Source organism: Jaculus jaculus, chromosome 1, assembly GCF_020740685.1.
Source record: "Jaculus jaculus isolate mJacJac1 chromosome 1, mJacJac1.mat.Y.cur, whole genome shotgun sequence".
NCBI lineage: Eukaryota > Metazoa > Chordata > Mammalia > Rodentia > Dipodidae > Jaculus > Jaculus jaculus.
Window position 1 is genome coordinate 130,076,725 of NC_059102.1, and position 15,666 is coordinate 130,092,390.

At 45.0% G+C, this 15,666-nt stretch overlaps 1 protein-coding gene across 7 annotated transcripts in view; it reads left to right on the forward strand.

Moving 5' to 3' along the window:
• Dennd1a (DENN domain containing 1A) overlaps positions 1 to 15,666 on the forward strand; it is a 573,141-nt gene that overhangs the window by 399,961 nt on the left and 157,514 nt on the right. For all 7 annotated transcript variants that reach the window (XM_045142267.1, XM_045142266.1, XM_045142262.1 and 4 more), the window contains one exon: positions 8,250 to 8,375. In XM_045142267.1, the coding sequence (XP_044998202.1) occupies positions 8,250 to 8,375 (126 nt within the window). The remainder of the gene's footprint in view (positions 1 to 8,249; positions 8,376 to 15,666) is intronic.

Below are 15,666 nucleotides of genomic sequence, written 5' to 3' on the forward strand. Positions count from 1 at the left end.
CTCATGTGTGTTTAGTGTTAAAACTTAATTGTTTTATAGGAAAAATAAAGTCAATTTTACTTATTCTGACAAAAAAAAGTATAGCAGAACAGGTGAATTTTACAAATGGCTATAAAATTACAGAAGTCTTGGCTACTATGTTTCTTCCTCAGATGACCAGATCCTCACATTAAATGTGTGGAAAGGTCCTGGTATTTAGTGTGCAGATGGGACTTCTCCTAAGCATTCTTTGGCAGATAGTAGAAGTAGCACTTTTTTGTTTTGTTTGAAAATTACACCTTTTTGCTCCAAGAATGTCATTCTAAGGATTGGAGAGTTTGTTCCTAGGATGCTCACCAGAACCATTATAGCATAATGAGATAACCATTCACATAATGAAAATTGATCCTTTTGTCTGACAAAAAGCTGCTTAGCATTGTAATGCTTGCCTCTAACTTTCTGACTTAAACATAGCCCATGAGTTGTCAAGAGAGACAGAGGGAGCAGAGACTGAGGTCCCCAGGGTCATCGCAAGCACCAGCTTGAAGCTCCACATAACTAGCACAGCCCCACTCCCCCACAGAGAACCAGGATCTTTGTGGGGGAAATGGGATGCAGAAGAAGCAATTATACCCAACTGAGGTCAAGGTCCAACCATGTTCTCAAGAAAGAAACAGAAAAGCAAGGAATGAGAGGAAGCAGTAATGGAGATATATTAAGTCAGGGAAAAATAAGCCAGTATCATGGACAAATGCAGTTTGCTGGTCAAAAACAAACCCTGGCAGTGGTGGGAATGAGTGGAGTACTTCATCTTGTGGAGAAGATAGACTTCGCTGAGACTTAGACTTCTGATAGCCCCTAGTCTGTCTGTCTGTAATGTGGGGCCAAGTCTTGCTTTCCTCACATAGGTGGTGGAGATAACTGTCCCCACCTCGTCCAGTTGTTCTGAAGTCCTCATCCAGTGGTAGGTGTGGAAACACTTGCTGTGGCATATTGAGTAACTAGCAAGGTGCTCAATGTGTAGTCATCCCTATTTCTTCTAATGAATGTAAATATTCCAAAAATTATTATTGGAAAGAGTACAGTAGGATTGTTCTTACACATCAATTTAAGGCAAGAATTCATGAAGGCATTGAATGGATAAACCAGGCCATTTTTCACTGCCAATATGAAGAAGATGAAATGAGCTAGTGTTTTAGCACTGCTGAGGATGAGAAATAAGTCAGTAGTCTCCTATGTCCTCCTTGGACCCAACCATGCCCCAGGGATTTGGGAACAAAGCCTTGATGCCTAGTTTATTCAGGACAAGAAGATTCAATCAACTTGCTTTAGTCCTAAAGGAAATTGTGACTCCATGGCCCCACTGCAGCTGCTGCTGGATGTCTCATTTGTTTAACTGACAAAACACAGGACTCTAGTTTAGACACCCAGCAGCTAATACAGCTCTCAGGAAAGAGAGCAGAGCCCCCACACATGCTGACTTGAACTGAACTTGGGTTAGGTGCTGTGCCCAACCTTAAAGGGTAAGCTTTGTCCCCACATTCCTAGACTGATGAAGTCCATTAGAAAGAAGAAAAAGAAAAAAAAAAAAAAAAAACATGAGGGAAGGTACACTAAGAGTGCACAACAGGGAAACTTTTTTTTTTTTTTTTTTTGGTCTAGTCTGAGATGCTATACTGAGCCAGCCATATTTGATCTGAGACTTAAAGATGAATAGTGCTAATTGACCTAGGGTCCTGGGCTGGGAGAGAGGCCAGTGGGACTTGAGCCCATAGAGTGCTTCTGCAATCAGGAAGGGGGTGCAGCAACCTCACATTTGAAAAGAGCTTATGGCCCAGTGATTCACAGGAGGCTTCCAGGTCTGGCTAGGAATTTATATCCACAGAGCAGTGGCAAAATGGCTGGTATATATTAAGGTATCAGCACTAATGGAAACAAGTGGACAGGAATGTCTTAGCCATGACACTTAACAGTTTGCCATCCTTAACACCACCCCTCCCACCCCAAAAGCTCCAACCAAGTAATGAGGAGACACACTTCTGCTTTCGTGAGTGCTACTACTGCAAGGGTCCTCTTCCTTCTTCAGGGAAGAAAGGTGTGTTATCTGCTGGCACCTAAAGGTCTAAAGAATAGAATGATGTTATTACACACAGTAGGAAGCTGCCTTTGAAGCTCGTCCTGTAACAAGGGGAATTGGGATTATGGGGTGCTTTTGTGAACCCCAGTCCTGTGCTTATATCTGTAGACTAACTAAAGAATTGGCAATTCTAGATTTAAGAAAATGATTTTTAAAATACCACATTTTATTTAGATCTCACAAAGGAGTGGGGAAGGGAGAAAAGTGGGAGGTAAAGGAAGATAAAGTAAGGAAAAGAGAAGTACACCATGTGGAGCCCAAACTGACACCCCCCACCCCCACTCACACACACACAATCTGAGCTGGCTTCTGAGAGCTTGTCTGGAAGTCTCCAGGAGTTATGCACTCATTCACTGTCTACAGCTCTGGCCCAGCAGACCAGCATGGGGTGTGCATGGATTGGGTATCAACAAAGGAGAGACCCTGAGAACAAAACTGTTGTGAGGGAACTTCACAGAAAATTGGAGGCACCTTTTAAAAAAATGGAAGATTTTTGTTAGATTATAAACTAAAGAATATTAGGAATGGATTTTGAAGCCACAGAAATTGAGAAGACAAAGCTGAAAATGAGGCTTAAGGGAAAGGCCATAGATGGCTTTGGAATTGGGTTTTATTGAATCAGGAGTAAACATCTCAGAGGAAGGGAGTGTCATGGTCTTTGGAAAACAATTCATTGCAAAAGATGCATTAGACCAGGAGTAAAATACAGATTCCAGCTCAAAGACTGGTACATTAGTCCTGGTGAAAGGGGAAATCAGGATTAATGACAAACAAAAAGCTGGGCAACCATTTCCAGTACCCATTTCATATCCATTATACTTGAATCCTCACAATGTCTGTGAAGTGCAAGTACCTCGTTTCCCAGTAAAGGGGATGAAGCTCAAAATGGCTAAGAAAGTAGGAGGCCAGGTTGTACATCCTAGGCCCGGGTTCATTCCAGCTTCACCTGTGTTGTGTAGCAGCCTGAGGAGCCATTGGGGATGGAGGAGCTGTTAAAGCCAAGAGACCCAAGAGGAGGAGTGGCGAGGGACCAGGGAAGGAGGCCCAGAGTGAGGAGCATGGGAGGGCAGTACTGCAGATATCCTAGCTACTGAGCTTGCAGCTTGAAACAGACTGGTCTGCTTGTTCCCTTTCACCCATTCAGCACCCTTACAGTTGCCCTGTTTCCTAGCAGTAGGATTGTGTGAAGGGGCTGGATGAGGATCAGCTTCTCCTCAGTCCTTTCCAGCTGAGATCAGTTACTCCTAATGATGAATCTGCAAAAAATGTGATTCTAGCTAGACTGTTGTTGTGGTCAGGTTCGCATTGCTGGCATAAATCACCCAACCAAGAGCAGGTTTTGGGGGGGGAGGTTTATTTTAGCTTACAGACTCAAGGGAAGCTCCATGATGGCAGGAGAAAAACGATGGCATGAGTAGAGGGTGGACATCACCCCCTGGCAAGGTAGACAATAGCAGCAGGAAAGTGTGCCAAACACTGGCAAGGGGAAACTGGCTATAATCCCCATAAGCCTGCCCCCAACAATACATTGCCTCCAGGGGGGTCATTAGTTCCCAAATCTCTTATCACCTGGCAACCTAGCATTCAGAACACCTAAGCTGATGGGGGATACCTGGATCAAGCCACCACATTCCGCCCCTGGCCCCCATGAACTGATAGCCATCCATGATGTAAAAATATAATGCATTTAGTCCAACTTTCAAAGTCTCCACATTTTTATTCCTAATAATGTTCACATATCTCCATAATCTAAGGTCTTTTAACTATGCCATAATACCAAAAAAAAAAAAAAAAAATCCCCAAAACCCATAATGGCACAGAATAAACACTCATGCTGCAAAAGATAGCACTGGGCATAGCAAAAATATTCATATATATATTCAACCGTATAAGATTTAGACACAGCAGACATCAAACTCTATAGCTCCAAGTCCAACAACTCTAGTCAGTGACAAGTCTCCAAGTCCAATAATTCTAACCAGCAACATGTCTCTAGCATTCCAATTCTCCCCCTCCAGCTAGGCTACTCACAGTCCTGGAAAACTTCACCTGGGGCCAGCAGCTTTCCTTAACAGCCATCTTGTGGCCCCAACATCTCCACTAGGTCTCCACTGCAACCTGCGGTCCATTCTCATGGCTCCATCTGGTCTCCATGCAGGTATCCAGCAAACCTGCCTTATATTGCCCATGGCCATTTCCAAAACACAAGACTGCATTACAGACTTAATGACCCCCCTTTCCTGCATTTCTTCTATTCCATAATACCAGATAGGGTGCCAGTTTGTTGATCCAGGGTGGGGGGAATAAAGCAGACTTTGAAGAACAGGACACTCCTTAAGTATTCAGGCCCCTTCAAAAGAGTCTACATTTTTCTTGTTGCCCCAGTGCAGGTCAGCTGGCCCAGTCTCAAAGGTTGTAATCTCATATAGTTGCAGCTGAAGGGGCAGATGTTTCAGCCCAAAGATTTCATTTCTGTGCCATATCCTGCTGCTCATATCAGTCCATTTTTACACAGTGCAACCCTGCATAAAATTTCAGGACATGGACATAATAGGAAGGCTCTCACATAAACTGCTTCTAACCCAGTCGAGGCAGAGCTCTTTCTTACCTCCACAAGCCAAACCTCACGGTTTTTAGTTCTGACTGCATTCAAGTCTCTCAACTCTGATCAGAATAGTCCATCAAGCTGTACTTACAGCACTGTAAGGCATCTCTTAGGCCAGGGTTTTTAAATCCTTCCACATTGCTCTTGAAAATCAACTCCAAAAGGCCAAAGCCACACAGTCAGGTGTCTAGCAGCATTTCTAGTACCAACATTACTATTGCAGTCAGGTTCTTATTGTTGGCAGAAATCACCCGGCCGAGAGCAACTTTTGGGGAAAGAAAGGGTTTGTTTTGGCTTATAGATTCAAGAGGGAAATTTCATGATGGTAGGGGAAAATGATGGCATAAGTAGAGGACATCACCACCACCACCACCACCCCCCCGGCCATCCTAAGGTAGACAATAACAACAGGAGAGTGTGCCAAACACTGGCAAGGGAAAACTGGCTATAATACCCATAAGCTTGCCTCCAACAATGCAGTCCCTTAGGAGGTGTTAATTCCCAAATTTCTATCATTGGGGAACCTAGCATTCAGAATACCTAAGTTTATGGGGGACACCTGAATCAAACCTCTACAACTGTCCTCCAAGCAAAAGGAGCACCACTGGAAATGCCCTACCCAGGATTGAAGTAGTCATTGGCAGAAAATGCTGAATGGCTGCACTGGGCCAGGCATGTGCTGGGAGCTCCTAGGCTGGCAGCTCACATAGAACCATGTACACAGGCCAGGAGCCTGGCTTAGTAGTCAGGAGAGCTTCACAGATGGGAGGACATCTGGATTTCCTCTTTCCCTTACCCCAAGGCAATGGCTAATTTGACTATTAAAGGAAAATACCTCATTTTACTTCTTTATTATAAAAGTAACATATGCTTTTTTATAAAAGATAATCAAAGCAATCAAGTTGCATAAAGTAGGAAGTGAAAGCATCCCAGCACAGTTAGTGTTTGATACATGGCATTTTAGATTTTTACTGCATGCATGTATATTTACACGAGCCTTTAAATGATTCATGCTGTACATATTATATTACTCTACAACTTACATTTCTCCCCATGTGTCAGTATCTTGTGAACATCTTTACACCTCAGTTCAGAGTATTGCCATTGGCAATGTCACAGCATTTTATCATGAGGATGTAGGTATGATGTATTACCTGGGCCCCAGTGATATAGAATTGGATGGGCTTTCAAAGGGTAGATGAATGTCCACTAGCAGGACAGAGGAACAGGAGGTGTCTAAGTGTGGTACATAAATGGGTTGACCTATGAAACAATTCAGTGTTGGTCAAATATAACACAAAGCGAAGCAGGTGTGAGAGACACCTAGGACAGCCTACCCAGCTTGCTCTAGAGAGCCTTACATGTTCTTCTGAAGGTGATAGTAAAGAGCATGGGCACCAAAGAATTTGACAGACAGTTGGAAGGGTCTCATATGTGTCTTTTCAATGGGTAGGTAACCCAGAGAAGGAAATAAATGCAGAGTGTACACTTAGGGAACTACATACTAGTCTGAGCCAGAGTAGATGGATGGAATTGTGCCTCACAGAGCCATGGTCATGTGCAGTGAGAGGCATATGAAGACCCAGACCATGTCTGGGGTGGTATTGATGGGACCAGCTATGGGAAAAGATGGCGAAGTGTAGACTGTGACCTCTGGGTCCAGGAGCTGGCTGGATGGTGCTACAGTGTCCACAATGGGACCCAGAGGAGCCCAAGGGCAGCTTTAGAGAGGAGCTGGAGATGCCAGTCTTGTGTCCTCTTCCCTTTGTTTTCTGTCTTCCTCCTGTGGCACCTGATTAAAGGAGGAAGCCATCCCTACCAGCACTCTGCCACCCCTAAATTACTCCTGATGAACCCCAATGTAGTGATTTGACCAGCACCTCAGGAGCAATCAGGACAAGTTCAGCTTTAGATGTATGATGGTATGTTATCTAAGCCTTCCATTTTCTTCCCTCGCTTTTATTTAAAAGACGAAATGCTCTTTCCAGCTATTAGACACACATAGGCTTGCAGTTTCAAAGTTTGAAGTGCTGACAGGTCAAGACAAAAGCATCTCCGTGTCACGGGATGAGGGAGGTCTTCAGAAGTCTTGGCCTAGGTGCTCACAGGGTGTCAGGAGCCCGGGACCACTTGGCTAGCTGCAGACCAGCAGGGGCAGGCGGGAAGGAGCACTGTTATATTTGCTCGGTTACCATCAGCGACTCCTTCTTTGTGTAAGATGGTAATGAGGCCATTAGGAGAGGCTCACCTGAAGTGCGGCTTGTGAATCCAAGGTAATTAAACACCTCCCGAATGAAAGGGAAAGGCCAGCGAAGGTTAAGTGAGGAATAATCCGCTGCACAGGTGGCCCAAGGCCTTTGAGGAGCCAGAAGAGCGACAGTGGCGTACACCATTACAAAGGATGGAAATGTCACTCTAGCCCTTAAAAGGGGCAGGACTTTTATTATTGGGGGTGGGCACTGGGTAATATTTTTAACATTTTAGTAAAGTACTTTTTTTATATATTGCTATTTTAGGTTGAAAATACATGGCAGAGTCTGTCTAAGTGCCAAGGGGCATGCCTCACTCCTTAGGGGCTCTATGGCACTTGGGTTCATGGGCCCCAGAAAAGGAAGGCACAGCAGATGAACACACACACACATGGAGAGATGCTGAGATAGATGCCAACTGTTTTAAAGGGAAACTATTTCATGTCTCCCTTACTGTAGAGGTGGGGAGGCCAGCCCCTGCATACTTGTGCCCATCACTTCTCACCTCTACTCAGGATATAGTACAGGCTTATGACATGTCCCTCTAGCAACCATCTAGTATTGTTTCCTGTACTCAGTTAACATGACTAATGGTTGACTGTGTGCTAAGCTCTGTGCTCTGAGTACATGGGTCTTGTTGCTTAATGTCTCTCTGGTAACAGGATTTTGCTGCTCAGGAACTTGGCTCAGAATCAGTGCCATCTACACACCAAAGATCACAAATGAATCTTTATAGAAGCATTATTTATTCACCACCTCAAAATGGGCACTGATGAACCAATAAACATGATTCCATAGGGTTGGGATATTATTCAGCTGCAAAAAGGAATGATGTCTTCATACATGTTACAGCATAACATAATAAGCATTATGCTAAGTAAAAGATCCAGTCACATGAGATTTCCTCATGTGTGATTCTTTTCTGTGTCTTTCTGGTGGGCAAGTCCATAGACTCAGGGAGTCAGAGGTTGTGTAGTGCTAGGGTAGGGTTAGAATTGGTGAAGATTGGGAATAGACAGTTAGTAAGTAGGGGGTTTCTTTGGAGGGGTGGTAACAAAAATGTTCTAGCATTAGGTGGCAATTGTTAATCTTGTGATCATAATAAAGACCACTCAACTTTAAGTGAATAAAATTTCTGTGATATGTGAAACATCTCAGTAAGCCCTAATACTGTCCACTGTTTTTCTTCAAATTGATCCCATCCTTGGATTGAGGTTCCTTTAGTGTCAGCTGTCCTCCTGCGTCCCACCCTCATACTGTTTCCTTTCTCCATCATCAGATCTCCTCCCTGAAGAACAGGCTGAAAAAGGTTTCCACAACCACAGGAGACGGGGTGGCCAGAGCCTTCCTCAAGGCCCAGGCTGCTTTCTTCGGCAGCTACCGGAATGCACTGAAAATTGAGCCGGTGAGTAGCCTCTTGACGTGTGACAGAGGCCATGTTTTGCTCGGGATCAGAAGCCCACCCCAGGGGTTACAAGAAACTCATAGTTCTACCGGTTTTTGGAATATGCACGAGCACGTGAGAGAGAGAGAGAGAGAGTGTGTGTGTGTTGGAGGATCTATTTCTTCCCTTGCATCATAGCAAAAGGAAGTGGACCTTGCATATGAAGCACTGACTGTGAGGGGAGGAGATGTTTGCTAGATCCTCTACCAGGCCCCACATGTTTACCATCTCATGGACAGCCATCCCGACCTATAAGGTAGTGATGGTCAGTTCTGTTTTCCAGATGAGCAAGCTAAGGCTCAGAGAAGAGAAGCAACTCACTACTCACTACTGGTCCAAAAGGACTTGCTCTTGGCCTGTGCCTTGCAGCCTCTTGTTCTTCAAAGTGACCTCTTGTAATAGAGATTCACTTCTTTGTAGCTCCTGTGTATATATGGTTCAGATGACCACAAAGCACATCTAGGACGAGGTGGTGACATATCCTGCCTGAGTGGTCCTTCTACCTTTCTGAGCTCCAGCTGACTCTTCATGTCCCCTGCTTGCCTGTGAGCTGAAATTGTTGAAAGGGTATGAAGAGGTCAGGTCTTCCCTGAAACTGAGGGCAGTTCCTCTTTGTCCTGCTCCCATGAGAAACTTCCCTGTAATATTCCTCCACCCCACTCACCTTTGGCTCTTTGGCTGAAAGAGCCCATACTTAGTCCAGGCACAGCAGGTTTAAGAGACCAGCTTTGGTCATGATACTAGACCAGTGCTGTCTGTTTCTCATTGTGACTCTCTCTTCAAGGTCTCTCAAGCCTTTGCACTTAAAGCAAGTTCCCATGTTCCACTTGTCCTGAAGGGAGTGGGTTCTGGCACTGTCACAGTCTTGGGCCCAGCAGAAACAATCAAGTTCGGTGCTGTTTTGAGAGTTGGTATAACAACTCTAGGAAAAGAGCTGGGCGAGGTGATGCATCCCTTTAGTTCCAGCACTTGGGAGGCTGAGGGAGGAGGATTGCTGTAAGTTTGAGGCCAGCCTGGAGCTACAGAGTTCCAGGTCAGCCTTGGGTAGGGTGATACCCTACCTTGAAGAAAAACTACTAATGATAATAATTCCATAAAAATGTTATCTTCCTCTGTAAAAGAAGATTGGGACAAACAAGCCTTATCCTTTCTTGAGGTTGTGGCACCCTGGATGCATTCTCCCTAGTGATTGTTTCACTGTTCTCACATGATCATCCAGAAACTTGGATCTCTGGAGATGATCTGAGCTCACGGTGCTCCACAAGAGAAGTTAAGATTGCACTTGATTCTGACAGACACTGGGCATAAGCCTGGCTCTGCACTCCTGAGCTCTGTTTAAACTTTATGTTCTGTACCTTCAACATGTAGATAAGCCTCCCTTTCCTTTCTGCACAGCTGTTGTCAGGACCAAATGAGCCTAAACACATTTCATAAGAAAGGTGAGACTTGAACAGGGCCTAATGAGTAAGGCTCAGCAAGGGAAGGACAGGTCCCCTGCCCTGTTCTGGGTATGGGCTGCAGAGCTCACCAAGGCTTGGAAGCAGGGTGCCTTGTGGATTACACTTAGCCATTGTTTCTGCATTGAGGTCTGGGGTGGGGGGGGAGATAGGGCTGCAGAAGAATTTGGAGCCTGAGTCGGCAGAGGCTTGGGGGAGCAGGCTAGGAGTGCAAGCTTTATGCTAGAGGAGTATACATTTCTGAGCAGAGATGTGATGTGACCGATGTTAGGTTGGAACAGTAAGACAGTGATGGAAAGAAAAGCCAAAGGGAGACGGTTAGTCTGAGGAATGTTATGGGAACCGAGAAGATAACCCTCAGGTTCAACTAGGAGACAGTACCATGATGGAATAACTTGGCCTAGTAATAGATAAGCAATGACAGAGGAAGGGCAAAAAATGTCAAAGTGTCTCTTGAAATTTGGAGCCTGAGAGAGGATGATGATCATGGCTCTGGTAGGAGCAAGGTAAGCCTAGTGTAGGGAGATTGGTAAGGGTAAGGAATGGACACAGACTAAGTGTTCATGGTAGGTAACAGGTACTGCAAAGAAAATCCATGTTACAGGATATTACTTATCTATTAAAGCATCGTTTGGAAGATAAAGGGTGGGTATGATTGTGGATACAGCATGTTTCTATGAATCTACTTGGTCATTTGGTCATAAGTTATACCTTGACTATATATGGTATTAAGATAGGGAACAGGGGCCAGGCGTGGTGGCTCACACCTTTAATCCCAGCACTCGGGAGGCAGAGATAGGAGAATCACAATGAGTTTGAGGCCACTCTGAGACTACATAGTTAATTCCAGTTCAGCCTGGACCACAGTGAGACCCTGCCTTGAAAAACCAAAAAAGGGGGGAACAGGGGCTGGAGAGATTGCTTAGTGGTTAGTGCCTGCAAAGCAAAAGGATCCTAGTTCAATTCTCTAGGACCCATGTAAGCCAGATGCACAAAGGGGTGCATGCATCTGGAGACAACATCAATTATAAGACATGTTCTCATTTCAAAGGTAACAGTGGGAAGAAGTTTTCATCTTAGAGTCAATGAAACATGGCAGATCCTTCACAGTTCCTGTCTCAGTCATTTGTACTAGCATGGCTTTCCTCTAAAAGACTGAGAAGGACATCAGAAGACCCGGGCTTTTCCAACCATGTATTAAGCCAAAGGGTGTCACCATGTCACTTAGATGGCTTTTAAACCATAAATTTCACCCTAGTAATTTCTCATCTGAAAAAAAATGGGGTAGAAACATGCCTTATGCAAGATTACCTGGGGGATTAATGAAAATGGTTCCAGGACACATGTGAACATGAAAAGCAAGGAAGGCCCACTGGCTAGAAGGCTGAATAATGGTACCTTACTTGATCCTGCTGGAGTGTCTGGCAGCACAGTACTGAGGGACAGATTGGCCTCCCTAGGGCCACTCATCATTTAGTCACTTCTCTAGTTACAAAATTGCACCTCTAAGGCTGGACATGTAGCTTAGGGGTAGAATACCTGCATAGCATGCACAAGGTCCTGGGTTCTAATCTATAGCACTGAAAACATACTAAATAAATAAATAAAATAGTGTCTGCTCTTCATTAAAAAATATTCAAGGTAACAGAGAATTAGACTTGAGAAATACCATAATTCATCATTAGGAGTTAAGGTAATGTGCTGGCAAGCTGCTAGAGTGGTTCTGGAGTCTTCAGCTTGCTTTTGGCTCATTTCACTTGGGGTTTAAGGGTTTATCTTACTTCTTTTTAAGGCAGTTGACATATCTGTGGCAATTCAGTATCCCACCCACTACTTGATTGTTGCCTTTTAGTATGTGTTCTCACATCATATAAAACCTCTTCTTGAGCCAGGCATGGTGGCACACATTAATCCAAGCACTTAGGAGGCAAAGGTAGGAGGATTACTGTGAGTTCAAGGCTAGCCTGTGATGGACAGAATAAGTTCCAGGTTAGCTGGGCTAGAGTGAGACCCTACCTCAAAAATAAAACAAAACAAAGCAAAAGGGCTGGAGAAGTGGCTTAGTGGTTAAGCGCTTGCCTTTGAAGCCTAAGGACCCCGGTTCGAGGCTCGATTCCCCAGGACCCACGTTAGCCAGATGCACAAGGGGGGCATGCGTCTGGAATTTGTTTGCAGTGGCTGGAAGCCCTGGCATGCCCATTCTCTCCCTCTCTCTCTCTCTGCTTCTTTCTCTCTGTCTCAAATAAATAAATAAATAAAAATAATTTTTTTTAAAAAAGCAAAAACTTCTTGAATGGTATTGATAACAGCTACCCATTGATATGTCTGTGGTTCACAGCTGCTTGGGGGACTTTACCGAGGGAGCATGCATAGGCCCCACTCCTAGATTATCATCAAATTCCTGTGATAGGAAGTCAGTGCTAAGGCCCACCCCCTCATCTTAATGCTGGCCTTTTGGATTGCCGTGACATTCCACAGTTTAAGCTTCACTGTGCTGAACACCTTCAACTAAATCTTCATGTGTGGTTTGGGTGATTTTCTTAGGCACATTCTCTGACATGGATTTTCTATCTAAGGCTCCAAAGATATCCAGGGGCCTTAATGCCAAGGTGAAGAAGAAATGGGTGGTGGTGTACAAGAAAGAGGCCTAAAGGAGTCTAAGGGCAGGGAGAATGGGTGGTGGTGTACAAGAAAGAGGCCTAAAGGAGTCTAAGGGCAGAGAGCCTGCAAGGGGAAGGCCTGGAACAGCCTCCCCTGTGCCTCAACTGCCCTTGCTACTTTGTGTGGTGGCTTTCCACAACTATGTGGTCATGGGATACAGGTTACCTCAGAGTCACTGTAGTGTGTGTGTCGTGTTGTGTTTGTTGTATTATGTTGTGTTGAAAACATGAGACCTGGCAGTCTTCTTTCTGCTTTGCTTCCAACTGATTTTTGACTTTGAATGGGTTTCTTCATTCCTCTGAGCCTCAGGTTCCTTTTCATGCATGGATGTATAGCCTTCTTCTTACAGAGCTATAGTGAAGTTTAAATAAACCTATCCCAGGACCTGCCCATCAATCCTATACAACTAACCTGTCCCCTGTCTTTACCATGGTCCCTCTTCAGCCAGGAGCACTTGGGGGACAGCTCCTCCAGGGCCACTCCATCCCTAGCTGTGTGAAGGAAAGAGCCCTAGCCTGAGAGGCAGTCCTCAGCCACAGGGTCTCAGGACCTGCTCCTGGCTTTGAGCTCACTTGAGATTTTTAAGTCCTTATGCAGGTGGTAGGTGAGACTTCTCTGTTACCTCTCTCCACCAACCCCCTGCCCAGGAAAAGGCCTGCTTCTTGCTGTCAGTGCCTTCCACAGGTCTGGGAGGCACTAGTGGGCCTAGCCCCAACTGAGGTAGGTCTCTTTAGGGCCAGATGAGTTGTTTGAAAGCCTCCTCTTCCTCAGAAAGTAAGAGGTTGAGGTGATCAGATAAACAAGATGACCAACCACAGCTACATCTACCCTCTCTTCAGTGGTCTCCCACAGATCAGGGCCAGGTTCACCTTCAAGTGGTTTCCCACCTTTTACGTTTATAATTACCCTGGCTATCCCCAGTGTCCATTTCACAGATGGGGACCGAGGCTCTGATTGGCAGTGACTTCCCAGAATATAGGAGATTCAGGAGGAATTCAGGTCGGCCTGGCTCCAAGACCAGGTTCCTTCTACCACACCCTCCTGCCTCTTTGTCTAGTTCTCACATTTTCCATCTTAATGTTTCTTTCTCTGTTTCCTATGCCAGGCACAGGTAATGGCACAGTACATAGGCATCAGTGAGTATATTTTGGAATAATAGATGGAAGAGCCAGAGAAAGAAGTGAAAGGGAAGCAGTGGAGGCAGAAGTTGGCCCCCGGCCTGTATTCCATGTGTACGCATTGCTTCCCACCCTGTCTGTAGGCTTTGGAGGTTGCTGCTGCCTGGCAGAGAAGGGTGTCTGTAAATCACAAGGGCATATGACCCACTTTTCAGTCACCTGGACAATATCAGATAGATGTAAAGCCCTGGATATTGGCTAAGCCAACTTGTTCTTCCCCACTTAAATGACATAACCACAAGCAGCCAGGAAGCCCCATTCGGAGAACCTCTTTATCCATGTCAAGCACAGCCCAGACTCCAGCTCATTTATTTAGGCCTTTCTTGCTCTCTGACACGCCTCCAAGCAGTTGCCAGGCAACTCTGGGAGTAGCAGTGTGTGTTAGGGATTAACTAGTTAGGGCTGGGGTCCTTTTTGGCAAGAAGGGGATAAAAGACAAATGATTTTAATTGTTAGGCCAAGAATCCTTCCTCAGCTTGGTAGTAGATTGCAACTTTCCAGTATATAGATAGCAGTGTGATTCTTCAGTTTCCCTTAAATGGACCCCTTTCTCCCTCCTGAATTTTTAAAAGAATTTTATCTCACCCTTTTGATTTAAATGGTATTGTCAGGAAGTTTGAGTAAGACTGTCACACCCCCTTTTTAAACACCTTTCATGGCACATTGGTCTCAGCTTAAACTTTTGCAAGTAGAGTCTTGGACTTTGGCTTCATCTTCTTTCTGCTCTGAGTTTCCTAACTCACAGAGCTGCCTTGAGGCAGTTGTGTGAGGATGCATCTCTTATTCTTGTCACTGAAGGCCCTTGAGAAATGTCTACCCAAAGAACAGAACCTGGGACCATTGGAGATTGGAAAGGCAGCCTGTTTGGTGCAATGTCTATGGAAAGGCAGACTCAGAGCACTGTGGGAATTGTTTGTTCAGTGAGCATGGGTGGCCCTCTTTGGGCCAACCTGCTGTTTAGGCTTCCCCCAAATGATGGGAGCCTGGCCATTGCCCACAGGGACCAAGTGCTGGGATTGGGCACAGTAAACAAGCTGTTTGAACAGGCAACATCCAACTCACTCCAGTTCTGCTTTCTCAATCCACTCCAGATTCACTGAGGGGGCACCCATGTCATCTACCTTACAGCCCTTGGTTTCTGCACATGATTCTGCTGAGTCACATTTATCTACCTAAAATCCCTTAAAGGCACAGAAGTTAAGATAAAAGCAGATTGATAGCCTGGCTTTCAAGCATGAATGCACGAGGCTGAGTTGGAGCAGGTTGGAAGACACCAGGAATATCTGTATCCTGTTTGAGTGACACTGTTGATCTCGTGTTTGAGAGAAAAGAAACCAGTATTTATATTTATTTCTAGAGCAACAAAAAATAAATTAGTTTTAAATAGAAAAATTAAGGCATCACCAGGGGTTTTACTGAATACACATATACTTTTTATATCTGTTTACTTATTACTCATGATGTAAAGTGTTCCAGAGCTGCAACCAAATCTAAGCTTTAAGTGCATTGCTTCACATTGAATGGGACATCATATGCATTCTTAATATAGCTGCAGAATATACAGCTGCCATCATTCCCATGCTCCTACGTTGGGCATTTAAGTTATTTCCTTCTCTCCCAAACATCTTGGTGAAGAAAGCTTTGAAATGCCTTCTGAGTAGGAATAGGAGAAATACATGTGTGTTTGCAGGAGCCTGACTATGGGAGCCCGTTTTAGCTGACTCACCTGAGAGGCTCAGAATGAGAACTTCTGAGGGCCCTTGATGGGATGTTATGGACTCCCTGCCCTCCACATTCAAAGGCAAGGGTACTCATAAGGACTGTCACTAGTTCCCCTAGAGTAACCGTAAGGCACTGATTTCAGCTGGGCATGGCAGCTCATGCCTGTAATCCCAGCACTGAAAGGTTGAGGTAGGAGGACTACCATGAGTTTGTGGCCAGCCTTAGCCACAGAGA